We start from the raw sequence: 27,335 nt of genomic DNA, 5'->3' as shown, positions 1-27,335 counted from the left end.
CCTTACCTGTTAAACGCAATTTAACGGGTCCATTTCTTCGAACTCCTTGATTAGACATGTCCTTGACCCTTATCCAGGCTGATTACTACAGAAAACGAGTCGAATGTGCTATAGAATTGCTCTTTGGTTGCCCTAAACGCCAGTTTCACAGTGAACAGAAAATAATGGAGTCACGGTGCTGTGGCCCGGATGTGCACAGCCCTGCCATGTCTACATACATTTACACGCTGGCTCCGCGGCTTTAACGCGCTGCTCGTATTTCTAGCGTCTGCGAAAGTAAATCCACGACGTTCCCTCAAAAGGTCATTCCTTACAAAGACCTCCTGAAACTCTCCTCGTTTCCGACGAACGAGCGGCGCTCGGCTTCTGCTGCCATCCCACGGAGACCTCGAGGGAAAAGTAGTATCGCTACAGGCGCCTGGATTGAGGAAATGTGGTTTGTCAGGTGTCTGGCATCTGCTGAGCCGCTAAAACCGCCCAAAACTGTGACATCACACCCACTTATTATTCATAGCGCTCTTTTTTTTCACTTTATGATCTTATCAATAGTCTACTGGAATCACTTAATGTTCCACTTTATTTAGACTCACGTCTTGAAGAAACATGACACACAAACGAAAAACCACTTCTTTTCCAGGTTTTATTTACAACAAATAAAATTGAAACAGATTCATATGTACAACTCAGAACATGAGGTCCTCACAAAAGACAGACATGAGCAAGACTAGTGCATGGTGTGCGGAAATGTTCAGAACCACCATACAAAGAATATCACAAGTTCGATAATTAGAAGTTGAAAGTGCTTTGGTTTTCACTGATCTGGAACGCATAGCCATCGGTTGTTGCTTCGGGGGCAACACATTCGTCCTCTTCCTCCTGAGAGATGGACATAAAAGGAATTTAGGAAAAACAGGGTTTTCTAAGCATAAGAGACAAAACAACTCACAAGGACAGCTAATCAAACCAAGTCTGTGTGTACATTTGTATGCATACATGCATAATATCTTGGATGCATATAAATAAAAATTCTAAGTAACATACACGCATTTATTTTTATTAGATTTAACATTCGACCCACCTCTCCAGAAAAATACTTTTCAATGAGGTTGAGGGAGGCCTTGTAGACCATTTCATTTTCATGGGACTGCAAAGCTTCAATTTTGTCCAGGCCACCACATTCCTCTATCATCAGGGACAGTTTTTCAACCTCACCAATCTTTTCACCGGCCTAAATTCAAAATATAAAATAAAAAAAGTTAATAAAATGGCAGGGTTGACAGAGAGAGAAAAAAAAAAAGAAAAAAAAAATTAAGGTTTAGAATAAAATCCCATATTTAAAAGTTATGAGGAATCTGCTGTCATTTACATCAAGTAAAACATTCTGGGAAAAAAAAAAAAACAAGTAGGTTCTATGCATCAGCTTCTGAGACATGGGTCAACAATATCTGTGCATGTCTCAAGAGCTATAACATGCATTCGGAAAATATACATTTCATGTTAACCGAAATCATACCAAAAAAATATTGCTGATTGCATCCATGATGACAAGAATAGTTTTGCTGTCCTTAGTGGAGAGCAGGTTCAGCAAGGGTTCTAGTACGTTGGCCTGAACGAGGTAAACCACTTGCTCTACTGTGCCTCCGCTGGTGTAGTTGGTCACTGCCCACACGGCCTCCTTCTGGGTCTTGAAGTCACCCTGCACAAGTATGTGAGAAAAAGGAGTTAAAATACATCATGGACAGCTTCACAGACAAGAGTTCTCCTGTGCTCTAGTTTTAACGCACCCGTCGGAGAACGTCCACCAGGTAAGGCACAATGCCAGCATTGATGACCTCCTGAATCTGATAGTCCCTGCCAGCTGTGATGTTGGACAGGGTCCAGGACGCCTCCTTTTGAATGTTGCTCTTATGGTGGCGCAGCAGAGCAGGAAACATGGAGAGAGCACCAGCGTTGATCACCGCCTGGGTCTGGTCATCTGTACCAGTGACAATGTTTCCAATGGAACGCAGTGAAGGGGTCTGTGGGAAGAGTGGGTTGTAAAAAAAAAAAAAAAAGTGAAATAGAAAATCATGAAGAGGAAAATATTAAGATTCTATAAAGTGAACGAGTGAGCATCACAACTTTCCACCAGCTTACCACAATGGAGAGCTCCCCTGATCCCAGCAGCTGCACCAGTCGAGGAACCACGCCAGTTTCCACCACAACCTCGATCCTTTCGTTGGGCCCATCGGTCAGGTATGAGATTGCCCAGCAGGTGTCTGCCAGCACCTCTTTATCTTCATGATGCAAAAGACGGAGAAGTGTTGGCAGCATCTGTTTCACAGCATCCAGGGGAGGTGCAGGGTTCTTATTGCGGCACAGGTTTGACAGGGTCCAGGTGACGTTCCTCAGGTAACCAGACTGCAGAAGAAGAAAGACTGGTTGGTCAGGAAAAATTACTAAAGCTCTGATGCCACCTACTGGTAAAGCATGCACACTACAATTTCAATAGCATTTTAGATCCCCAATTGTCAGTTGTTTGGATAAAAGCATCTGCAAATGACTAAAATGTAAAACCAATAGTAAAAAAAAAACAAAAACAAAAAAACTCTAAACATACTGTAACAATTTTTTACATTAAAACCTGTTCAAATGTCATGCCCGCATTGATGACCTCCTAATGGGATAAATTCACCCATTGGCCTCTTACCATCATGGCCTCCTAACAATCCCCATATCTGCTGATTGGCTTCATTACTCTTGGTCTCCTCTCCACCAGTAAGCTGGTGTGTGGTGGGCGTTCTGGCGCACTATGGCTGCCGTCGCATCATCCAGGTGGATGCTGCACACTGGTGGTGGATGAGGAGATACCCCCTGACTATGTAAAGCACTTTGAGTGCCAAGAAAAGCACTATATAAATGTATGGAATTATTATTATGAGCTCAGTCAAGTCGAGCCACGACATTCAATCTGTAAAAGCAAAGTGGTTCTAGTTTTTTTGTGTTATATATGAAAAAGTTAGGAATCAAAATCTAGATAAATAAAAAAAAAGGCTTTAAACTAGTCAGATTTCAACAAATGTTCTAATTTAATATAAATATGGAATAGGTTAACCACTTAATTTTTTTCAGTTTTAATCCAACTTAAGAATTTAAATCTAATTTTTAAATATGAATACATTTTTCAATTAATATATTTAGATACCTAAATATCTAATTTTTAATAAACATTTACATGTTACATTTTTACAAATTTAATTTAAGTTAAATAAAATATTAATAATTAAAAAAAAAAAAAATCATCATCATCATCATCATAATCATCATCTTACAGGAAAAACGGAGAAATCAGGAACAGCCAGGAGAGCCAAGAGGGGGGCAACCGCACCATGCTTAATGACTTTATCTCTGTATGCGGAGCCATCACCTAAAAACACAAAAGAGCACAAATAAACTCAAGCATCCAAGTTGACGGAAATCAATACATCTCACTTAAAAGAAACACTATTGGTCACCTACCAGCAATGTTTCCAAGAGCCCAGACAGCCTGCTCACTGATATGAGCGTGTGGTGAAGAGATGAGGCCGATGAAGGCTGGGACAGCCCCTCCCTGAACCACCGCGCTCGTCTGCTCAGATGTCCCAGATGCAATGTTAGTCAGAGCCCAGGCTGCCTCGAACTGTATGGGAGGAGATTCCACCAAGCTCAGGAAGCTCACGAACTTGGGAATCAGACCAGCACTGATAATGCGGTCAATAGGGGGGTGCCTCTCTCTTGACAACAACTTCCTGGATTTCAAATGGGACGAATCATAGTAGGTAAAACATCTGACATTAATGCATATTTCTTTGCATGCAAACGCTATCTTTTAAGCATTACCTGGCAGCTTGGGTGGCCTGGACCTGACTCTCCAAGTTATTACTGTTCACACCATTCACGATCTCCTCGACCGTCCAGTGTTGAGCCTGATGAAACAATACACACATATGACGTGCAATACCTAAATACCACGTGTCCAGCGATCAATAACGAATAATCGTGTTTTGAATACTGCATTAATAAGGATCATCTAACACTACACACCTGACAATTCTGGCTTTTCTCTTGAAGAGGAGAGGTGGCCTCATCCGGAAGACTGCTCACGTTCCTCCTTTTCAAAATCTGCTCGTCTTTCTTTGCTTTACGAAGTTCAACATTGACTTCGATCCTTCGACGTCTCAGCTCCTACAATTAAAGCATTTAACATCTGGATGAACTCAACTTGGAAGTATTGGAAAGAAAACAATCGATGTAAGCACTTCTTTTACTGTATCACTTCGCAAAACTGCTTACAGTTGTATCTTTGCCTTTGTTTTTGAACTGAGTCAGTCGCGCGCTGTTCTCGTTAGCAGCAGACATCTTAATGACGTTTAATTAATCACACTACAGCGCAACCTGAAATAAAGAAACACGTTCGTGAGTACAGCAACACAAGTTGTATCACACTCAGTTCAGAAAGAACAAATGCATACTTATGAATATAAAAACAAAACTATAAGTCGACTTAATTTGAGGAACTTACCGCTTTCTAACCAAAGGACTATGGCGCTGGACGAACGAAACACACCTTTAAACTTGCGCTACGAAGATTCTCATTGGCCCGTTCGAGCAAAAGCATTTTTCTATTGGTCCGTTTTGAAAGATCACACTGCTGGGTGGGGGACGTAGCTTACGTATTAACGCGAGATCTGGCGAGAACGCCAAACAAGATTTCTGGGAATTAACTTCAGTATTTTACCCTTTACAAAGAAATGACCTTCAAATTAACATATAAACATGTTCCGTTTTATCTAAATGTATATATTTAGAATATATTTTGGTTTTTATAAACGGCTGTTATATTTCTCGAGACATTTCAGATGATCAACTTAACAAGACTATCAGATATCAATTTGATCTTTTTATTGACATCTGATCCTCTTGTTAAGTTGATTATCTGACTTGTCAAGAGAAATATAACAGCCGTTTATAAAAACCGGATTATTTAAAATATTTGAAGTTAACTCTGGAGAAATTATTTCAAATAGTTATTTTCTATTTAGTATTTACTTACCCGGAATTATTTAAACAATACTAAGTTGTTTGTATAAATATAAAGGTGATTAAATGATGTTTTTATTATTATTTATTATGATTATTAAATAAAACGTTCTGTTACAATAAATCGGTAGAAAACACTTTGGTTAAAAGGAAGGTACGTGTGGAAAGGGGGCGTGGCCTAACAGCTCTAAGATTAATTCTGATTGGTCAGCGGCGACGACGCTTGGCTTTTTCTTATTTTAAAAAACAGAATGGACGGAAGAGAAAGACTTTGAGACCACGTGTTACAGTATACAGAACGCATATATCCATTGTATACTGAACAAACAACATTAACACTAACATATATCGTGTCTCCCACTCAAATTTAGTATTGTAAATCAAACATTCCTTTTATGGCGTAATTATAATATTTATAATTGGCAATTATTTGTTTAATAGTGAAAGGAGCTCAGTAACTGGTTAATGGTAACACACAACTTAGCAATTGTTAATGAAAATTGTAATTCATTAATTAATTAGACTCTGGTTTGAAGATCCTAAGTGTTAATGCGTATGCTTGAAACAAATGATCCCAAGTATACAAACAAGTAATAAGAGAAACAAAGTCTTTATAGAAGTGTAATTCTATTAAGAACAGAGATAGGAACAAAACATTGCCATACAAATTCTGTAAGATGTGAAAAGCGCACTTAAAAATATAACGAAACAAAAAAAGTCTACTTGACATTAGTATATCCTTAACTTTATACATGAGAAAATGGTTTCTTTTGACAATTTTCTAGACAAAACATTAAGAATCATGTTAGATCATTTACGTATGTACAAATACACCATCTTTAAATGATCCAATATGAACTGCCAGATTGTTTAGGGCTCTATTAATTTTCAAATGAAAAGAACATAGAGACATCTTAATCAGTGTAGAAGAGAGAATCCTGTCCCCTCCATTTATTTGTTTCATATACATCAATATTTCTTCAGTTGTAATACAAAAAAAAAAAAAAAAAAGAGAGAGAGACAAGTTATACAAACATGATACTTTCTTGACTAGCACTTTCATCAGTCCTCGATGCACTGTTAGAGCAACACTTCTTAGTTTAGGTCTAATCCACTGCTTGAAAACCAATTAGCAGATTGCGTCCACATTCCACTTCTGAAGTAGTATGATGAATCATATAAAAAAAAAAAAAAAAAAAAAAAAAAAAAAAAAAAAAGGAAAAAACACCAGGTGCACCCATGATAGACTCCTGCTTTCCTGGAAAATGCGAACATGATTCCGGGTTGCAAAAACTCACAAAAACATTTCTGTAGGCATTTAATCCATAAAGAAATCCAATAGGAGGGCATCCCAGTCTAAACTCGTTGCTTTAACAATCAAAATTGTAAACCGTCCATTCTTGATCCGAACCCTTAGCTTTTATGTCTGATACTCCACCAAATGCTGTGGATATGTGCGGCGCTGGCTGACTGGGATAGAGTTCCATCTTGAATTAAATGTTCAAAGTTTATTAAGACCAGCCTGTGGTTGTATTCTATGAGGCTGATGACTGTAGTTTGTTGTTATGAGACCTAGAGGATACAGAGAGAATGAGGTTAAAAGCCCTTTGGTTTTATTGATCATCCACAAATGGGAAATGAAATCTACAGAACATAGAAAAAGAGCCTCAGGGGTTGAAGGAATGGCAGCCATGTTGGCATAATACAACGGGAATGCCTTCAGTCATTTAAATTGGTGCTGGCTCAATCTCAATTTGGAAAAAAAAACAAAAAACATACCATTTCAACATTTTTTAAAGCATGGTCCTTTATTTTCAACACTGTAATCCTAATAAAAGGATTTAAAACATATTCAAGCCAACCGAAACTGCATAGATCCTGCGCAAGGTGTAGAGTTGCACAAACTATCAGCAATTCATGAGTCCTCTCAATGAAAACCTGGACAGATCAGCGAACCAGCTGAAACAAACATGTTGTGAAGCACATTACAATAAAACTGAACAGAAAAAGTCTTAAAATGTCTTGAATAAGCCAATCCATGTGATAAATATGAACATGCATCCATGTAAACATCATAAATAACATCATGTGATCAGCAAACGTAATGGGGGACAGAAAAAAAAACAGGATCATAAATGCACAGACAGCATTTCCCTTGATTTCTGTGTGTTCATAGTGCTTCAACATGGCTGCCGCTCTCTGATTGTTAAAGGCCTCACTGGAGTTTTGGCTTTTATTGACAGGTTCTCATTTCACTTAAATGTACATCAGTTTCCACTGTTAATAAAACAGCAAGTTCCATGATTCTCTAATACAGAATGACTCCGCCCCTTCAGCCACTATGACTTATGACAATCTGCAAGAAAGGATAATGGATTGAATGAATGACATGCATGAAGCACAAACACAAACACTTATTTTATCAGGACAAGATGGGAATAAGAGGATGGAATGCCAGCCAGAGAAATCTAAGGTTAGATTACCACTATACTGCCTCTGTGTTTAAAAATATATACATATAATCAAAGCAAAAACATTCATAGTGTGACAACAATGTACACAAAGACAAGCAAACACAAAACAAAATTGGATGTATGTAAGGCAATGTAATGGAAAAGACTAATGGAAATTGTGAAATCGACAAGAGAGCAAACTATACAGTACAATGCAGCTACAAATTTAGTACGAAAAAACTATGGCACTATGGCTTCAAAAAACCTTACCTGTGGTAAAACCACTGTAACAACCTTTTATGTAAACCGATAATCGGTTTGAACGATTTTTAAATTGCCATTTATGACTTTCTGACTACTTGGTAAACAGTAATTTTGATAGATGACAAACACATATTTAATGTGTTTTCTGGATAATTACTCTAAAAATGAAGCTTAATATTATTCTTTATTATTATATTTAAAATATTTTAAAGAAAAACATTGATCTTTATCGGTTTTAGTCTTTCTTAAAGTGTTGTTGGTTAGCGAGTAAATTACAGAATTTAACCTATATATCATTAAATATCCTAAAAACCACCCTATGCTGCTGTATTGTACGCATGGGTGCGGACGTTACCTGCTTGCTTTGAAAGCTTTGAGTTTCTGTACAAAGAAAGACTCCAGGAACTCAGCACACTGGTAAAAAGGCGAGTCGCTGGGATTGTAGTAGCGGCAGTTGTCAAAGATTTTGGTCATGTCCGCTACGAACTCTGTGAGTTTGCTGTAAAAGCGTTTCTGTATCCTCTCCTCCATTGTAGAAAGGTCTGCATATAACAGAAAAATAATGAAAATCACTACTAAAATGCAAATTCTCCAAAGAAATACTTAATTAACTCATCATTTATGGATGTAACGATTAACCACGAGTTGGTTGAAAATCGATTCAAATATGTGATGATTCCAATCCGTTGAGATGCTAAACAAATTGCAATACACTTAGGAGTAGAAATTTGTATGAATGCATGTCTGAGGGGAACTTAGAAAAACGTTTTTAGAAGTCTTTAGAAAAGTTTAGATGGTATTTTTTCTTTTCATCTTGCTTCATATTAAAGTTCATAAGTGCAGCGCTGCTTTGTTTACAAAGAGGAACCTCTTACCCATCGGTTCCTTGATGATCCCATAATAATCTGGAGCATCATTCGGATCCACTGGTTCCAGGAATGGCCACGCCATCTTATGGGACTGACATATAGAAAACAAACAATGGTTATGAGATTCACACGATTTCAGTTCCTATTAACTTCCATTATACATTTTGACCATACAATAAAAGGCAATGGGAACTGAAACAGTTTGGTTACCCACATTCTTCAAAATATTGTCTTTTATGTTCCACAGAATAAAAAACACTGAGTGTCTTGGAACAACATTAGGGTGAGTAAATGACAGATTTTGAACTAAAACAAATATTGTGCAGTGCCATACAAGTGTTTTCTGTAAAGCGGCTAATGGTAAAGTTTATTTAAACCAGTCGATCGCTTGCTTTTGTTAGGATTATAACTAAACCAATTCAAGGGTTTGAATCAATGAAACACACTTGCATTGTGTCCCATTCCAAACTAAACACCAGCCTTAAAATCCCAAACAGTCAAGACCCCATACGAACCTGTAAGGAGCGCAGGATTCGCTTCAGCCCCTCGTAGTCTTTATCTGTGAGTGGCGTCAGGACCGTCATGGCATCCTCTGTAGACTGGCACTGCGGGCACACGTACTCGTCGATGTGTGTGGCTTCGCTCTGTAAGATGCCCACGCAGCGCCCATGGTACCAGTTCTGACAGCGATCGCAGCCGATGTAGAACCTGAGGAAGCAGCAGGCACGAGCGTATCAGAAAACATGCTTCCACATGAACCTTTTGAGACAGATGTGATGAGAGTGCAGGTGTGCGATTACTGTGACTCGTCGTAGGGAGTTCTGCAGATGCAGTAGAGCTCCTCTGTGCTTCCTTCCTGAGCTCGTTTACATTCTGAACAGATGTAGTCATCCATCTTCTTGGCCTCTTTCTCAGTGATGCCCACACACTCTCCATGATACCAGTTAGAGCAGAGGTCACAACCAATGTAGAACCTGCATCAACAGCATACCAACATTAGATTCAGCTCACCCAATTCATTTTCATATATATCATGAAAAATCCTATTCGTATTCTTACAGCTTCAGTAGCATGATTTACATTTAAACTTATGCATTTTGCCAAATGCTCAACTGCTTGAGCTTTGGAAGCAAATGACACTAAAGTGTACTGGTTAACCAAAATTGTGAATTTAAAGTGAATCATCTTGTGAAGTATGCAATAAATTTGACGTTTAACAGTTTTCCAATATGTTAAGATAAGACTTGTACCAATTGGGAATTATTTTCTAAATTAACATTTTTTCTTAATCCAAACACAAAAGTATAAAATATCCACAAAATAGAAAAATCACACCAGACCTATTCATAAAGTCTGATGCCAAACTTTTTTTTTTTCTCTGAAGAAGTTGACATTACATTTTGAATTTTTCGGCAAAAATAGGTATATCGTTTACTTTAAAAATCTTAGTTCAAAAATTTGAACTCATGGTGTAAATAAATATATGTTTTGTATTGTAAATATCTCTCTTTATTTTCATCTTGGTGTATGTTTATATTTTTAGGCCAAAATACTTACTATTATAATAATTATTATTAAATTATTTAAGAAAATATTATGTGATAACTAAATAATAATGTGATAATCTAAATCCAAACAGATTAAAAAAAAACTACCTGATCAAATAGGTATATTTAAAGTCTTAATGTATGTTTATATTTATATTTTGCATGCCATAAATTTGAACTTTAAATCTGAAATGCTCATAATAGTGTATTTAAAAGGAAAACAAATTATAAGCACCTAACACACACAACTGACAAATAGGTATACAGTCTCCTTTTAAAATCTTATTATGCGTTTATATTTCAAGCCAAAATTTTTAATTTGTAGTGTAAGTGATAAACAAAATAGAGAAAAGGAATTCCTAAAAAATCTCTCACAAAATTGTCAGCACTGTAAAGTTATACCTGGACTCATCGTAGGGCGTCTTGCAGATGCAGTATAGCTTGATGTCCCTCTTGCTGTCCTTTGAGGTAGTGGAGATCATCTTTTTGTGTTTGGACTTGGCGGCGTCTCTCTCCTCTTCCCGCTTGCGTTTGTGTGTGGAGGAGGGGGACGTGACGGTGGCTGTGTGTGAGGGGAGACCACCGCTGTGCACGTGTGCGCTGGCGGCCGCAGCAGCTTGTGCAGCCGCAGCCTGAGCTTTCTCCTTCTCCCGCCGCAGCTTGATGAGATCGCGCTTCAGCTCCTCCTGCAATCAAAGACAACACCAAAGTGACTCAACATACGCACAGTAGCTTCAGCTGTCTCTTTGGCAAGTCTGATGTGTGTGTGGTGTTAATAGAGTGTGTGTGTGTGTGAGTAAAGCGAAGATGTGGCTGTCAAATGAAAGCTTTCGTCTCTATTGCCAAATTCACAGAGATTGTCGTAAACAAGGAAAAATGGTCATTAAATAGTGTATGGGATCATACACTGCCTGTCAAGTTTTAAAAAAAAATATATATATATTAAAGGAAGTCTATGATGCTCACCTGATAAAACCAGTATTATTCTGAAATATTATTTTAATAAACATTTTTTTTTTTTTTATTCCTGTGATGCAAAACTGAATTTGAAGTACCATTCCTCCAATCTTCAGTGTCACATGATCCTTCAGAAATCACTTTAATAAGCTGATTAGCTGCTCAAGAAACATTAAATATTAAATGTATTGTTTAATAATCTGTTAATTGATAATAAACCTATTTCTCCCTGAGTAAGGTCTCAGCACTTCCTGTTCCTCTCACCTGCACTTGCAGCTGTAGTTCTTTATCAAGCAGAGCTCTTTTCTTCAGGATATCAGCCTTGAGCTGCTCTTTGTGTTTGAAGAGCAGAGCCGACAGCTTGCTGGCGTTCTGCTTGCTCCGCTTTTGCTCCACAGACTCCTCCCGTTTCCTCTTTTTGGCCGCCTGCCTCTCATCCTTATCGATTTTATCCAGGATGAACTTCATCACCTGGTTACAGACAATCATCCTGTCCGGAACAGACAAAACACAGTGGATAAGGTTGATTAAAGTCAGCCGATTCTTAAATGAGACTCCCATAAATCCAGCTTTAGTCCATTATCTGGGGAGCACACGTTACAAATATAAGGAACCCTTAATAATGCTTCATGTTAGCTGGAATTTAAAGTCCCTGAAAAAGTCACTTGGAAAGAAGGGAAAAGGTAGATGGACAACATATAGAAAGTGTTTACCTCTGGTTCTCCTCTCTCTCAGCAGGAGTCATGGTTTTCTTCTGTTTTAACTGCTCTATGGCCACATTCTGCTTCTGAGCCACCTAAACGAACATAAGAAGCGTTTAAATGCAAAAGTTTCAAAACAAGATGAAGCACCATCAGTCAAGATTGTAACTACTGCAACGTCATGAAATAGTATAGTAAATGTTCCATCAAGCAGGAGAATCAAGCAGGACAGGACCTGTGCTTCTAAATCCATTAGGATTTGTACGGATAGATACTTTGTAAGTGAGGCACACATTTAACTGCAAAATTACTCATTCAAAATAACTAAATATGTTTTATTAAATACACACATGTATTTAAACTGGTTTATGTAATACACATTAAGTAAAGGTTGGATTTTATTGACAATGCAAAAATGTGTTTCAAGAGTCTGAAAAGTGCACATTTAATTAAATCATCACCTCCTGCAGTTTAATGATCACATTAGGCCATATCGCAATCCTATTAAATAGATAATAAAGACTGTTGTTCCATTTGTTACTATCTAAAATGTTTACAACTTTTTATGACCTTAAACTGTTCAAACTGAATAAAGAACAAAAAAACAAAACACATTAAGGACTATGTGCACTCATTAATAGTAACAATAAAATCGTTATGTTCAATCTTTTTTTATTTGCATTTATTTATATTTATCCATTGTGTATTATAATATTAATTCATTTATCTACTATATGAACTCATAATAAATATTGTAATTTAATATTATTAATTCTTTGTATGTACTGTATTTTCATATTGAATATAAGAAAATATATTTTTTAATTCCAATATACAAGACATTCTAAAATAATTTTATTTACAACTTTCATTCCAATCAAGAAGCATTAATTAACACATTAACATAGCCTTATATTTTAAGAATGTAATGTTTCAATTAACTACGGGTCATTGCAGTCAGTGTATCCATTCATGCATGCATAATCAACTAATGAATAACGCCTCTAATTGTAGTGACAGATAACAAAAAAAATATCAGCTGAACTCATTCTTAAAATTTTGTTGCAAAGCCTATTAATTTCAGCTCAAAATCGAAAATTCGTGAAGAGAAATTCTTAACACGCTCAAACATTACCAATCGTATGTTGCAGCTGTGTGAATGTAGCTTAAAGTTTACATAACATCCAATGTTTCTTTAAAAAAATAAAAAATTCATATCGATTGAAGTTTTTGTTTACATCATATATGTGTTTATAGATAAATACAAAGACATGCTTGTATATATTAAAGAAAATATTATTTATATATATATATTAAATAGGGCTGGGATAAACTATTTTTTAAACGATTCATCTAGCGATTATTTTTTCGATGCATCGATTAATCTAACGATTAATTTACAAGCGTTCCGCCCTTTTTCTATCGTGTCTAATGATTTTGGTTAATATGCACGAGGGAGAGAGAGAGAGAGAGAGCAAGACAGCGCTCGTGTTGTTTGAAAACTGCAAGTGCGCGAGCGCGCGTGAAACTTTGGTGTTTCGGCCTTTTTCTATCGTGTTTAATGATTTTGATTAATATGCACAAGGAGAGAGAGAGCAAGAAGCGCTCATGTTGTTTGAGGACTGTGAGTGCGCACGCACAGCCGGGCTCTCTCTCGTACGCGCCCTGTCAGGCACAGCAGTCATTCTATTCTACATCAGGCCGGTGACACACTGGATGCGTGGCGCAAGCGTCTCAGCTGCATGGCGTGTCTGTTTTTAATTCGGCTCCCATGTTAACAGGTCAGAGCATGCAGACTGCCTGCGTGAGACGCCTATTTTGCACGCTTCTGGTGTGTAAAGACACAGAAAACGCGAAGCAGCCACCACGCTTCTGGCACGCAGCAGAGACGCCACGCAGCCAGTGTGTCACCGGCCTCACTCACTGATCAAATAAGGCTTTGACAGCCGCCCAAAAAAAAAAGATCAATGCAGAAAATCCCCTGGATTGGTTACATAACGTTGGACAGAATGTTGATCCGGCCATCGCGTATATTCAGCGCACATGCATAAGGTAAATGTTTTGCCAACGTTTTTTAGAGAAATTAAAAACAGGTCGACGAATCGATACACATATTTTGTGTCGACGGATTTTTTGGGTCGACATCATCGATGACCTCGACGCGTTGTCCCAGCCCTAATATTAAATATATTTATGTATAATATAAAATAAAAATATAAATATACACACATGTGTATTTATATGTGTGTAATTATACACATAAAATATTATGTAAACAAAAACGTATTTTTAAGTTAAAACTCGTACTTATTTTGGATGCGATTAAAAGTGATTAATCGTTTGACGACTCTAAAATCAATCCACCTAAATAATTCTGGAGTCAAATACTTGGGTCCTGACCTGTTTCTGTATCAGCTCGCTCTGGCTGACGTGCTGCTGGGCCTGCTCTCTCTTAGCCTCCTGCTGTTTCTTCTTCTGCTGCTGCTGTTCACAGAGCTGCTGGATCCGCTGGAGCTGCTCCTGTACGCTGGCCGTCTGGATGGTCACCAGGTTCTGGATCTGGTGCGCTTGGTCTTGCCCTCCGCCCTGCTGCTGGATCTGAATGGGCAGTTGCAGTTTGATCTGCTGGGGCATCCCGGCCGTGGTCCCGACCTGCTGGACCTGAGCTTGAATCTGGGCCGCTACCTGACTCTGGATGTGGGAGATGACCTGCTGCTGGAGCCCGGGGACGCTGAGGAGCTGCGGGGGGAGCTGGATCTGGGGCTGGACTTTGGTAACCGTGGTCTGGGCGACAGGGAGAGTGGCGACCTGTTGTAGGGGTGCGGTGGCCATCACCTGTGCTATTTGAGGGGTGGGGGCGGGGACGGGTGTAGGCGGCGGGACTGAGGTTTGAGGAAGGACCTGGGGTTGAGGTCGGAGCTGTACAGGAGGGTGTGGCTGTACAGATGGAGTCTGTACAGATGGAGTCAGCTGGTGAACGACTGGGTTTGGGACTGGGGTGGGTGCTTGCTGGGCAGGCTGTGATAGAGGCACAGATGATGTGGAAGGAAGCGAGGTCGGAGGTGGGGGCTGTGGAGCAAGACGAGCAGCTAAAGAGAGAAAGAGAAACTGTATTAGAACTCTAGCAGGCAAATATAAAAAATAATATACTCAGTGTATTTACAAAGTGTCTAATACATAACAGTCTGACCTGGCTGAATGGGTGCTGGAGTTGTGCTGGTGGCAGCAGCTGGTGCAGCTGTGGCTGGGACGCCTGGTGATGCTGTCGTGGAGGGGGCAGACACTGGTGCAGGGGCCATGGGTGTGAAGAGGAACCGCTGGACTTGGCCATTGGGCATGGCTGCCTGCATAAGCTGCTGACCAGGCCCCGGGATGACCGTCACCCCCTGAGGAATGACCTGGAGCTGGCCTGTGGTCTGACCTTGCCCCTGGATCACAACCGTCAAGCCCTGGTTCCCTCCCTGAAGAGCCAAAGAGGGAGTTTATTTCGTTATTTACTGTAACCAATAACCTGGATTAGGTACGTTGTTGCAATAGAGTGCTACAAGGATGATGCATTTTTACTCATTTGTGAAGAATTCCAAATATTCCAAAAGCCAGTGGGGTTTTGTCAAGGCAACCAGGGTGAGACTAATTTACTAACATACTAGCATGTGCACAGTTGAAGCGGGCACAATAAACACATTAAAACACTGATTTAAAGACTGATTTAAACCGAGTACACACCTGAGCCCCCTGGGTGAGCTGTGTGAGCTGGGCCAGAGTGAGTTTGACCTGACCCTGCTGTGGTCGGGGAGAAGACGGCGTCTGGGCTGGGTTTGGTGTGGAGAGGCGAGGAGGAGTGCCCATCGCCTGAGAGCCTGAACTCGTCTGCACTGTCTGCTGAGCTTGGCCTGTGTGACAAAAATCAATTTTACACTCCAACAATATGATATATATTCAAAAGATTTATCCATTATGCAATCGAATCAAGGCACATTTATTCATATAGCGCTTTTACAATACATATTGTTTCAGTAATAAACAGAAAAATAAGTTTAAATCTTGTAAAGACCATCAATTATGAAACCAATTTCAATTTCAGCTGTCATTATTCAGCTCAGTTCGATAACTAACAGCACCAAAGTTCATCAATTATGAAACACCAATTTCAGCGATGAGACAACGAGACAACAGTGTTCAGGAGCTTAGTTCAGTAACTGGCATCAAACATGAAACTTGCAGAAAGGAAACCATTATTTAGTTTCAGATGAAAACAGTTCAATGCTGATTTAATTTCAATAATAGTGTTGATGATGCAAAGTTAGTCATTATGCAGCTCAATTCAATTCATATTTTGGCAGCACAGATAAATCAATAATATTACTGCACTTTAATTTGATTTTTAATTAATGACCACAAATTGAATGGGATTCTATTACACTATCAAATAAACATACAAACAGTGTAATTAATTCAATGCAAAAAATGAACCATTTCACTTCCAGGATGAAACCTGGTTGAGAATACCTTGCTGGACCATCAGGGGTGTGCGAATGATAGTCTTGCCCAGGGTGGTGGTCTGCTGCAGAGGAGAGCGTATCACAGCCATCCCTGGTCGGAGAGTGCTCCCAGTCGTTATGACCTGGGCAAAAACCATTACAGGAAATGTTATGACAAGAATAAAAGAGTTGAGTTTTCCAGAATGGATCATTTTACTGAGAGCTCATGCCTGCTGCGTGGAGGTGGTTGTGTTGGGTCTGATGTTGATGGTGGCCGTACGGGGCTGGAATGCAGGGAAGGACTGAGCGGTGCCCGCTGTGCTCGATGGAATGATGCCCACCACCTTCTGCTGCACCTGCACCAAACCTGTCGGGGCGATGAGCGGAGTCAGTTTTCTCCAAGAATACTGCATTTCACAGATACATATCTGCTCAAGAGTTTGGAGCTGGTAAAATTTTTTTTCAAAACAAGTCTCTTTCGTTCACCAAGGCTGCATTTATTTGATCAAAAATACAGTAATTTCATGAAATACTGTTTCAGTTTAAAAGACATTTACCATTTTAATTTATTGTAAAATGTTATTTATTCCTGTGGTGGCAATGGCTCATTACTCTAGTCATCAGTACCACATGATCCTTCATATATCAAAAGAAAAAAGTCTTACTGACTCCAAACATTTGAAAGGTATTTTTATCAGAAACTGAGAGTTGAAAAAATGAAGGTTAAATAAGAGGAAAACGAAACGACAAAGTATTTAAGCATTAAAAATAGAAAAGTAATCCGTTGTGTTCAACAATGATAATCAACTGAATAAAATCTGAAATAGTAAAGCTGTAAAACAGGCGCAAAGCTTGTACCAAAATTTTGTGGATGTTCACAATGACAGCAATTAAACAATGTTTGCTTGAACCGCCACCTCTCATTAAAACTGAATGACATTCGATTTCTCCATAGCAGCAAACTGATGCCAGTCTGAACACCCTGATAGACAACAGGCTGTATCAACTGACGCATGCTCAACATATGTTGTTTATACGGGGTGCTCCGATCAGGATTTTTGAGGCCGATCACAGAAAGCAGTATCTGCTGATAGGATCACCAATACCGATCTTTTTAAAGCCTTCGTTTTATCATGTAGAATTATTTATAGTGATGATCCGATCAAGATTTTTAGGCATGTATTCAGGGCCTGAATTTTATTATACATATCTCACCTAAATATTTGATCATGCACTACAATTTGACAATCGTGCAATTGTTGCATAATAGCTTACACACAGCGCAAGCCTGATATGTGCTGTATGTGAGGTGGCCTTTTACACCGGGTTCACACATACTCCGTTTGCAGTGTGCATGCAGTCCATGTAAGCGGTGCAGAAGCAGCACGGACTGTGCTTTCACACAGGAGTCCGCTACTGATCCGTGGTGGTTTACTTCAAAACACCTTTATCCATTTGATTTCAAATCCAAACATTGTTACTGAGAATGCTTTTTCAATATTGTGATTCTTTTTTACACAGTGCGTTAATACAATCTTTAATGTTTAAACACAATTTAAACGACTTTGCTTACATTATCACAAACATTCTAAATTAAAACGTACCATTGACAGAAATAAGTCAGCTTTACTGCCTTTTCTTTTGCATTTAAATCTGTATTATAAGCAATCCTGCCATTCATAAAGAACTTTGTTTTCCTACGAGTGCCATCTATTATTGCCTTATCTAAAACTGCTCTTTTCCTTTAAACCTTACCAAAAAGCGATAGCCTATGTGTTGACTGTGAAACAGAATAGACTTTAATTATATGCATTTATTGTGTTATTACTACATTTTCTGTGTCAATCCATGTTCATATTTAACGCTAACATTAAAGAAACGATCTCAGTGCAGATGCACTGCTCATGGAATAATGGAGCGCACTGCCGGACTGCAGCCGTGTGTTGTCACTGCAGTGTGAACGCTTTCATCAATTAACATGAGCACCACATGCACTGCAAATAGAGTAGTCTTAGCCTCAGACGTCACGCCCACGGACTGCTGGCTGAACGTCTGATGCACACGCCACGAGTTTCGAAGTCATCAGATTGGTTGAATTCTACAGGAATTTTTCTGCGAGACGCGCGTGTTGTCTTCTTTAACGTTCCGCCTGGAAACAAAGATGTCACGGCGTCAAACACCCTCACGAAAGAGGAAAGCCGCGCATTTACAACTGTGATGACGAGCGCTTAGCAGGATCAACTAAACACTGGATTCTCAAAAGTATTTGAAATATTTTATGTTTTTAGCACAGAATCCTTAAAATACATCAGAGTTTTACACACCGGTCTGTTGTTGTGGTGACATTTTCACACCCCGAAACGTGCCCCTGAACGAAACTATCTGTTATTAGGAGGTTAAAAAGTCTCATGGGCGGGCCTTGGCCAAAGAAACCTACCATGGATTCCAGACCTTCAGGCGTCAGTCTAAAAAGAGACTAAAAATTAAGAAAGGTGAACCTGGTGAGTGTGTGTGTGAGTGTGCTAGGAAAGCACGAGCGCTGAATGGTTTAAACACTGGCAAGGATTAAAAAGAAATGTAATTTATTTGCTTCAGTGATGATGCAACACTGCTTTGATTGTGCAAGTGACAATTCCTGTGACAACTGTGCAGCATGTAGCTCGCTTATAGGGCAGAAACAATGTGATTTCAAGCCATTTGCCCATTTTGAGAGAGAAAGAGAGAGCTTGCGCGGTGATTCACTCACACTGTTTGTGAAATTCTGTCTCACAGAAAGTTTTCAAATGACTTACACCGCTGATCAAACATCCCAAATCGATTATCGGCCAATAGTGATCACTGATCGGTAGCCGATCAATCAGAGCACCCCTATTGTTCATTATTAGAAACAAAGTAAAAAATATGCTTTTTACGAATACTGAGACGATATTTTGCCTTTCTGCATGCAGGCAGACCTAACAAAAAAAATTAAATAAAAAATAACACATGCCAATGATGTTGGAGGCCTGTCGTACCTCCTTGAGTGGTTGGCACGTTCACTGTGACTATCTTGCTGTTGGCTGGAACAGGTAGTTTAGCAGCAATGACACTGCCGGCCATAGATCCCGCAGCAGCGATGTGGAACGTTTGCCCAGACGTGGTGGCGCTACTCGCCGCCACGGTCACAACCGAACTGGTAGAGACTGCAAGACACAGGTCTGATCACCACCCTAGTACATACATCTCAATCAGGAAATACAGCTTTGGTTGCATCCAAGTGCGCCACGGACAACGAAACGACGTCAAGCACTAAAAACACCACCACGAATAAACTTACCAGAACAACAACAAAAAAAAACTGGACGGAAAAAATAAATACATTTCAATTTCCAACCAAATAGACTATCGTGCAAAACAACAACAACAACAAAAACATCTAAAATGACAGTTATCAAGCTACATTATAACCAATGCCTTCTCACAACATTGTAAAGACTGACCTGTGTTGCCTTGTTGGCCCTGTTTGACCCAGGAAGCAAAAGACTGCTGGAAGTTCTTGTTTTGCTGGAATGTCACCGGAGAGCCCAACTTGGTGGTCATTACCACTTTTGGTGCTGAAGTTACCTGACCGCTAACAGAGCCCGCCACCACCTTCTGAGTAGTGGTCCCAGGGGTCGCAGGAGTGCTGGTCAAGGTGGATGTGTTGCTGGTGCTGCAAGGTTTCTGCTGTTCCAGCCGTTTCTGCAATACAGTCATTGAACCGTTCAACTTCACAATATAAGCAAAGATACTAGACAATTAAAAAAAAGCCCAAGATAAAGTCAGCCATGTGTGAGTATTTTGATTAAAGATAGATTATTAAATTATGAGAATACAACCAAACCAAACTAAGAGTGAAATTATAATTAAAAGCCATAAAGTAAAAAAACCCCAAACAATACATATATATCAAAAGGCCCATTGGGAAGAACACCCATTCTTTTCAATATTGTGCCCCTGGTTAATAAAAAGGGGCGCCTCAGGTGGGCACATGTCTACATTCCCACCTGCTGGGCTGCCAATCTCTGCTGCTTTAGCTGAGCTTCCAATTGGGCCTTGATCTCCTCTGCTTTCTTCTGCACACTAACCTTAGTTGGGTCAGCTGCTTGCGACTTTTCCCTCTCAACCCTGTGAAGTCAGAACGTTTCAAAATCTTTAAAAGAATACGAATGATCAAATAAAACATGATAAACTGGGAAACATATAAATTGGAAAATAAGTACATGAACACAGGAAATACCATCCTAAATTATTGTTATCATTAATACATGCAAGTATTAATGTCTTATCTACAACGATTCTTTCTCCTAGAGAAAGCTTTGATGGAACGTTTCACAAATGAGTAAGGAATCACGAAGTTGGGTTTCAGTGTGTGTACATTCACAGCAAAAGAGAGAATTCCCACCTTTCAGTAAAGGCTCGAATCTCCCAGAGTTCCAGGTCTTCCTCGGCCACCCAGGTTTCGATCACAACAGGCCCAGTCTGCTTGGCTGGTTCTGGCTTCTTTGGTCTCAGAGCACTTGAACGCAGGCCTTTCCTTTGAGGTGTGGGAGTTTCTGCTCAAAAGGAATGATGCATAGATCAAATATCAGCAGTAATTCTGGTCAAGCAAACCTTGCATGATATAAACCTGTACATATTTAAAACAAAGCACTGGCATAAGGACTCTCTGAGTCACCGTTACCTTTGGGAGTCTCAGGCACCCCAAGGGGACAAATGATCTTCCTGATGCAATACTCAGAACGAATGCCATAAGGACCAACATCTCTCCGCTTGATGATCTCAGTGGTGGTGATTTCAGTGTCAGATGTCTCTGTTAAGTTACACAAATAAGGTTGAGTGCTAAATTCCAAACGATAAAGCGACATGTGATGAGCAGTTAAGCGCCAACCTGTTCGCGTTGTTCCTCCTGTGGGTGAGGGTTTCACAGACATATCATCCCATCTGAGACAGGCCCAAAGTAGCCGTAGCATTAGGCTCACTCCAGCCAAAGACCTCACTGTCTGGAGCCGATATCTGTTTGAAAGAACGTCCAGCTCATTAGCATAAAAAAAAAGGTTTAGAAGAACTAAGTATTCATGCTGGCCAATCTTGTAGGCTAATTTGGTCTTTAGATGACTATAATTGTTCTTAAAAATTTATTAAAAATACAGGAAAGAGCTATTAGAGGTATAGTTCTCTTAAAGGGTTACTCTACCTCAAAATGAAAATTTTGTCATTAATCACTTAACCCCCATGTCATTCCATATCTGTAAAAGCTTGGTTCGTCTTTAAAACACAATTTAAGATATTTTGGGTGAAAATCAGGAGGCTTGTGACTGTCCCATTAACTGCCAAGTAAATTACACTGTTAAGGTCCAGAAAAGTATGAAAAGCATCGTCAGAATAGTCCATCTGCCCTCAGTGGTTCAACCGTAACGTTATGAAGCAACGAGAATATCGCTATTTTAGTTTTATTCATGTACAAAAAGTATTCTCATCGCTTCATAACGTTACGGTTGAGCCACTGATGGCAGATGGACTATTCTGACGATGCTTTTCATTCTTTTCTGGACATTGACAGTGTAACTCACTTGGCAGCCTATGGGACAGTTACAAACCTCCCGGTTTTCACCCAAAATATATTTGTGTTCCAAAGACAAATTAAGCTTTTATGGGTTTGGAATAGTGCTGCAACAATGCGTCGACGTCATTGATTACGTCGACTACAAAAATACGTCGACGTGCGTGAAATGCATCGACGCGTCACACTGTTTACATCTCGCGTGATGGCATACTGGGAATGGAGAAAGTTGCATTCTAGGCTATCACAAAAACAGAGACCATTGTTATCAAAAGTATGTGAATACTTTAAACAGAGGACAAATAAAATGGCCCTTTGTTCCCTTTGTAAAACCGATATGGTGAACCACGGCAGCACAACTGCGATGCGCGAGCACCTCAGAGGAAAACATCTCGGCGCTCTCCGGTGTTACGGTTTAACTGGTTACCGTGTGATCTGGTGACCAACTTCCTGGTTCAGATCTGATATTCTTGCTCTTGCGGCATTCTGAAAAGTTGAGATGTTTTTAACTCGATGCGATGCGGACGCGCCTGGAAAAAACGAGCGTGTCGCACCGCGTGCGTGTCGCGACCGCGTCGCTTCCATTATGGGCGTGCTTTTCGCGCGCCTACATTGGAAATAATGAACTTGAGCGCGCAATAGACGTGATATATGAACGGCCCCTTAAAAGACAGCGCGCCGCGAGACAACAGTCACAAACCACCGAGCTACCCCGCAACAACTCCAGATATCTGGAAACCATGCTAAACCATAGCAGAACCCTGACTACATTTTATGGTTTGTGATGTGAAGAACATTTCATGACGTCTCAGACAACTGTAAATTTATGGCTACTGTGGTTTAATTATAAATGCTATCATAAGCTCATATTTACCATAGCAAAATAATTTTCTTTCCCTCTTATTTATTTTATACTGTAAAAACTTCAACCACATAAGTTGAAAATGAATAAAGGTTGAAATATTATATTAGAAGTTGTACTTATATTTTTTTTTGGTAAAGTTATCCAAAGGATTCATTAGCTAATTAAAAAAAAGAACATTAGATTAATTATTTATTGCAATAAAAATAATCGTTAGATTAGTCGACTAATCGAAAAAATAATCGTTAGATTAGTCGACAGAAAAATTAGTCGTTAGTTGCAGCTCTAGTTTGGAATGACATGGGGGTAAATGATTAATGACACAATTTTAATTTTGGGGAGAGGTATCCCTTTAAGGAAACTAACATATGTTAAACCAGATTACTACAATCTCTGAACAAAAAGTGTGTGGTTCATCAAGCTAAATCTGCCACCAAAAGTGCTATGGGTAATAAAATTGTAATAAAATTCCCCAAATTGTTTATGATGAATTTCTAGCTGGATGCTAGGATGCTCTCGATGGATGCTAGGGCATTGGTAGGCTGCTGCCTACTGGTCCAAGTCAAAAGTGCTATGATACTCTGGTTTTAAGGTATGGGTCAGGACAAGTCTAAAATCTTCATCAGTTTCATTATATACCAGTCAAAATTGTAAGTTTGATTGCCTAGAAAGGCGATGGCATACATTGGTTTACGAAGCCACAATGTTTTGAAGCAGTTTTTGCATGTAGAACAAATATTAATACTTAAATTTAGGGGCTTGTTCAAATTCCATAGCTAGTTGTGTCCAATCCTGGTCCTAGAGGGAAAATTTCCTGTAGTTCAACACCAACACACCTGCCTAAAAGATTCTAGTGAACCTAATGACCTTGATTAGCTGGTTCAGGTGTTTTCAACTAGGAACAGAGGTAATTTTTGATGAAAGGTGGCCCTCCAGGAACAGGACATCGACATTCCAATGCTCTGACCACAAGTATAAGCTATAAAAATACTGATGCTTGCTTTAGCAATTATTTCAGGTTTTCAGAAAGACACCGTACAAAAGGAAGAAAAAAATCAGGACAAAAAGACAAGATACAAACCTCCATGTGATCCCAAATGTCGGTCGTGGAGATGGGTAGGGCCAGATGTCTAGGGCTGGCTTGGCGTTATAATTAAAGATGGGAACTTCGCGGATGCCGCCACGCCTTGCAAGTTTCTTCAGTTCATCATTGGGAAGTACGAAGATACTCTTTTTGCTACTCTTGGTTACAAACTTGCGGTACGAGGGCAAGGCCGTTCCGGACCTTGCTTTCTTGGTGTGAGAGAACTTTAATAGTCGTACCCTGTCCCTGGTGGAATATTCTTGACTCACTGTCATAGATTTTACAGTGGAACCACTAGGACTCGACGTGGTGTCAATCAGTGTTTTCCTGACAGTGGTCTTGCACTCTTTTGTTAGAGTTGCTTCCTGGTCTGATGAGTTCATAACCTTGGTAACAGTAGTGGTAGTTGTAGTGGAGAGTGTTGAGACAGAGCTAGTAGACTCCACCTTAGAATCTGCTGGTGTGGGTGGACTGATCCCATTATTGGAAGCAAGACTGTCACGTGAGGTCAACACCATGCGGGACTCTGTGGACATTGTGGTTGTAGTTGTGGTGACTTGAGTAATGACAGTCGTAGTCTCGCTAACACTGCTGCTGTTGTCAGTGAGGTCACTACTCAAGCTGGACTCTTCCGCTGAAGGGACGGGTGAAGGTACAGGAGGCTTTGCCTCCTCAACTTGCATCGGCTCCACCTTTGCGTTATGAATAGGCACCTCGGATTTTGTGTTTGGCTCGGAAGCTACAGAAGATGGTTCGGGTACTGAGGAACTAATCGAGGAGTCTACAGATCCTTCTATGTTGTTTTCCAACTTGGCCACTTTCTCAGGTGGCGGATAATCTGGGTCAAGTTTGGTAACTCCTTTCTCCTCATCCGAATTCTGAGGAAGCGCACTATTAGTCCATTCTTTAAGACACTCTTGAGTGGCGTCACCATTCATTAGTGACTTCACTGGTTCCTTTGGTGATATTGCTTTAATCTCTTCCCCAACGGTATTGGTTAGCTCCTTTGTGTTAACACTATCAGTCAAGTTCCTACATTCTGTGTCAACAAGACCATCCCTTCCATTTACTTGCACAGGCACTGCTCTCTTTACATCTAGATCATTCTCATTGTTTTCAATGACGTCCTTTCTCTCAGAGTCTTCGGGTGGACATGTAGTTTCTGAAACTGTTTTGTCAGGTTTAACGTTCAAGCTTTGATCCAGACTTTGAGCGTTTCCATTAAGTTCAGACATTGCTATCCTATTGCCAGTTCTGGGTTCTGGCTCAGGCAGTTTCTGCTGTGTTTCTTTTGGGGCTACATCACACGAGTCATTTAATCTGATATCCAGAATGTTCTTCTGTCCTGAAGTGTTTGTCTTCGACTGTTCGTCCTCTTGGTTAAAATCAAGTTTTTTGACCACACTGTCTATTTCCTGGATTGCTAGACATGCTACTCCCTCGGCCTGTCTAGACTTTGGGGTTTCAGAGATAGTTCCTTCAATCTTGACCTTGTGGTCTTCAGCAGCAATGGGTTTCTCTTTGTTTTCCTTGATCTTTTCAGTCAAGGGTTTAGAACCGGTGGTCTGCTTGAGTTTCTCAAGCCTCTGCTTCTCCTCTATGGTGAACTGTTTGACCCGTCTCTCCAAAAGGCCATCAAGTTTTGAGGTCTTCCTTTTCTTGTATGCTGTGCGTAGCAAGAAGCCTTCGCTGACATTCACAACATCATGCCAGAAGGATTGCTGGGGCTGATTCAGAGCACTGTCCTCCACCACCTCACTATCCGAAGGCTCCCCTTTCAAAGGGGAGTCATCGGATAAGGCATTTGTGATGTTAGCTGCAAATACGAAAACAGAGATGTTAGCAACTACGTAGACTGTGGTGGCCCTCCAGAGTGTCATAATAAACCGAAAATATATTTAAACGTCTCATTCTAAAATGAAAGGTCTTTAAATTTATGTTTCGTTCAATTGCTTTAAAGTATAATTTTTGATAAACTTCTGTTCTTGGTACAGGACAAAGGACAGTGAAAATTAAACTATGCAAATACCTGGTTCATCCTTTGCAGAGTTAGGTGTGCTGATGTCCATTTCTTCCACAGACTCATTTTTCTCATCTTTCTCATTACACTTTTTTTCAACCGTTTCATTTTCTATTTTTTCATCTTTTAACACATGATCTTTCTCCTCAGATAGCTTTTCTTCAGAAGAATCCAGTGACATGTCCTGGACATGATCTTTTTCAGGCACATTTTGAGACGAATTTTCATCCGTTTTAACCAAAGGGTTTGGTGTTTCTGGGAGAACTGCCTGTTTGTCCATTCCAGTTTTAGCTGCTATAAAGTGTTTTTTATTAGAGAATTTCTGCTCATTTAAGTCTTCTCTGTGTACCAGTCCACATTTTTTTGTATTATAAATGAGCAAACAACATACCTTCAAGTGCTTTCCGGTAATTGACATTGGTGTTTCCAGGTAGCCTTGTGAAAAAGCGATGTACATGCGTCTTGCTCACCCAGCTCCAGCCTCCATACCCAGTTACTCTGTACTCCTCACCCTTCTGCTTCCACACCTTTGGACGATGTTTAAACAGTTAATGAAAGCCTACAGCATTGAAGGCTGAAGCTGGTAAAACGTTCACAAGAAACACTCAGCTGCCAAGTGTTCAGACATACCTGGTGTTTGATGGGGAAAGTGTACTTCACCCATGTGGCCTGCTGCATAGTCTCTTCATCTTCTAGTTTTTTCTCTCTCTTTTTGACCTTCTCCTTCTCTTCCCTTTCTACAGAAGTCATGCGATGAAGCCTGTGGAAAGATGAAGCACAAAAAAAAGAAAGTTTGCCAAAACTGGGACATAAAAGGTGACTCACCGTACATTTTCGTAAAAAGCCCCCAGCACAGAATTTTTTCAAGTACACACAAGGATGCTTTCATCTTTAGAAGCAACAATGAGCAGAAAGATAGTACTGGATTAATGTTTTGTTACCCATACATGCAAATAAGCATTTAACTTCCCTGACAATAAGCTGTACATGACAATTATATTAGCTTGACAAAGCCAACATACTGCTATTATAAACATGTGGCTGTGGGTCCCCTTTTTCTTTCTGACTGCAAATCCTCCTAAAGCTTTCAAGCTACATCCACAAAACACAGCCCAGACATGACTTGGGTTATTATGACTTATTGATCTGACATATCTTCCTTAGCAGAAATATCAAACAATGCCAAGATCCCACAGACTTGTAGTGCAAACCTCGTGACTATAATAACTTATAAAACTTGCAATCCACCAATCTCGGCACAATACATATCCTAGTCTGATTTATTCAGCTTTATTTTTTTTATCTAGCTTTAGATCTCAAAAAATCCCAGACACGTAAACTGAATTCTCTTGACCACGCTCAGATGATATCAAACGGAGTTTAAATTTAAATCGCATACACAATTTAAACCGCTCATCTATATATCTACTAGGGATAAGCCTGTATCAAATTTCCGTG

The 27,335-nt window shown here is 39.7% G+C and overlaps 3 protein-coding genes across 14 annotated transcripts in view; all 3 read right to left on the bottom strand.

The window, feature by feature from the left end:
- The window catches only part of LOC113046806 (E3 ubiquitin-protein ligase SMURF2-like), a 46,964-nt gene extending 46,507 nt beyond the window's left edge, over window positions 1-457 (bottom strand). Inside the window, exon 1 of one of the 2 annotated variants that reach the window (XM_026207821.1) lies at window positions 7-457. In XM_026207821.1, coding sequence (XP_026063606.1) covers window positions 7-58 — 52 coding nt within the window. In that variant the 5' untranslated portion in view covers window positions 59-457. The remainder of the gene's footprint in view (window positions 1-6) is intronic. The other variant, XM_026207822.1, reaches the window with a different exon arrangement.
- Window positions 458-625: 168 nt separating this feature from the next.
- Window positions 626-4,642, bottom strand: LOC113046807 (importin subunit alpha-1). The gene is made up of 11 exons (XM_026207823.1): window positions 4,541-4,642; window positions 4,312-4,413; window positions 4,063-4,203; window positions 3,859-3,944; window positions 3,499-3,767; window positions 3,312-3,406; window positions 2,137-2,400; window positions 1,785-2,018; window positions 1,514-1,696; window positions 1,079-1,228; window positions 626-876 (listed from the first exon to the last, which is right to left on the bottom strand). Exons 2-11 carry the CDS (start codon window positions 4,375-4,377, stop codon window positions 787-789), a joined length of 1,578 nt encoding a protein of 525 aa, XP_026063608.1. The 5' UTR covers window positions 4,378-4,413; window positions 4,541-4,642; the 3' UTR covers window positions 626-786.
- A 1,059-nt stretch (window positions 4,643-5,701) lies between these two features.
- Window positions 5,702-27,335, bottom strand: part of LOC113046805 (nucleosome-remodeling factor subunit BPTF-like) — a 31,958-nt gene continuing 10,324 nt past the window's right edge. For 3 of the 11 annotated variants that reach the window (XM_026207809.1, XM_026207814.1, XM_026207810.1), the window contains exons 10-32: window positions 26,508-26,637; window positions 26,269-26,404; window positions 25,887-26,171; window positions 23,855-25,673; window positions 21,240-21,364; window positions 21,033-21,161; window positions 20,754-20,904; window positions 20,356-20,476; window positions 19,810-20,050; window positions 19,345-19,512; window positions 16,561-16,697; window positions 16,359-16,473; window positions 15,576-15,742; window positions 15,040-15,310; window positions 14,250-14,938; window positions 11,862-11,944; window positions 11,413-11,638; window positions 10,594-10,877; window positions 9,445-9,618; window positions 9,160-9,352; window positions 8,651-8,735; window positions 8,131-8,317; window positions 5,702-6,630 (exon numbers count right to left, since the gene is read on the bottom strand). In XM_026207809.1, the coding sequence (XP_026063594.1) occupies window positions 6,594-6,630; window positions 8,131-8,317; window positions 8,651-8,735; window positions 9,160-9,352; window positions 9,445-9,618; window positions 10,594-10,877; window positions 11,413-11,638; window positions 11,862-11,944; window positions 14,250-14,938; window positions 15,040-15,310; window positions 15,576-15,742; window positions 16,359-16,473; window positions 16,561-16,697; window positions 19,345-19,512; window positions 19,810-20,050; window positions 20,356-20,476; window positions 20,754-20,904; window positions 21,033-21,161; window positions 21,240-21,364; window positions 23,855-25,673; window positions 25,887-26,171; window positions 26,269-26,404; window positions 26,508-26,637 (5,953 nt within the window). In that variant the 3' untranslated portion in view covers window positions 5,702-6,593. The other 8 variants (XM_026207815.1, XM_026207820.1, XM_026207812.1 and 5 more) reach the window with 6 other exon arrangements.

Source organism: Carassius auratus, chromosome 28, assembly GCF_003368295.1.
Source record: "Carassius auratus strain Wakin chromosome 28, ASM336829v1, whole genome shotgun sequence".
Lineage (NCBI taxonomy): Eukaryota > Metazoa > Chordata > Actinopteri > Cypriniformes > Cyprinidae > Carassius > Carassius auratus.
This window is presented reverse-complemented; position numbering and strand designations above follow the sequence as displayed.

Excerpts from the sequence above, each read along its gene's own strand:
- LOC113046807 (XM_026207823.1), bottom strand. The coding sequence starts at position 4,377 with ATGTCTGCTGCTAACGAGAACAGCGCGCGACTGACTCAGTTCAAAAAC. Across the intron at positions 3,945-4,062 it reads AGAAAAGCCAGAATTGTCAG|GCTCAACACTGGACGGTCGA; the intron begins GTGTGTAGTGTT and ends TTGTTTCATCAG. Across the intron at positions 1,697-1,784 it reads TGGTGGACGTTCTCCGACGG|GGTGACTTCAAGACCCAGAA; the intron begins GTGCGTTAAAAC and ends ATACTTGTGCAG.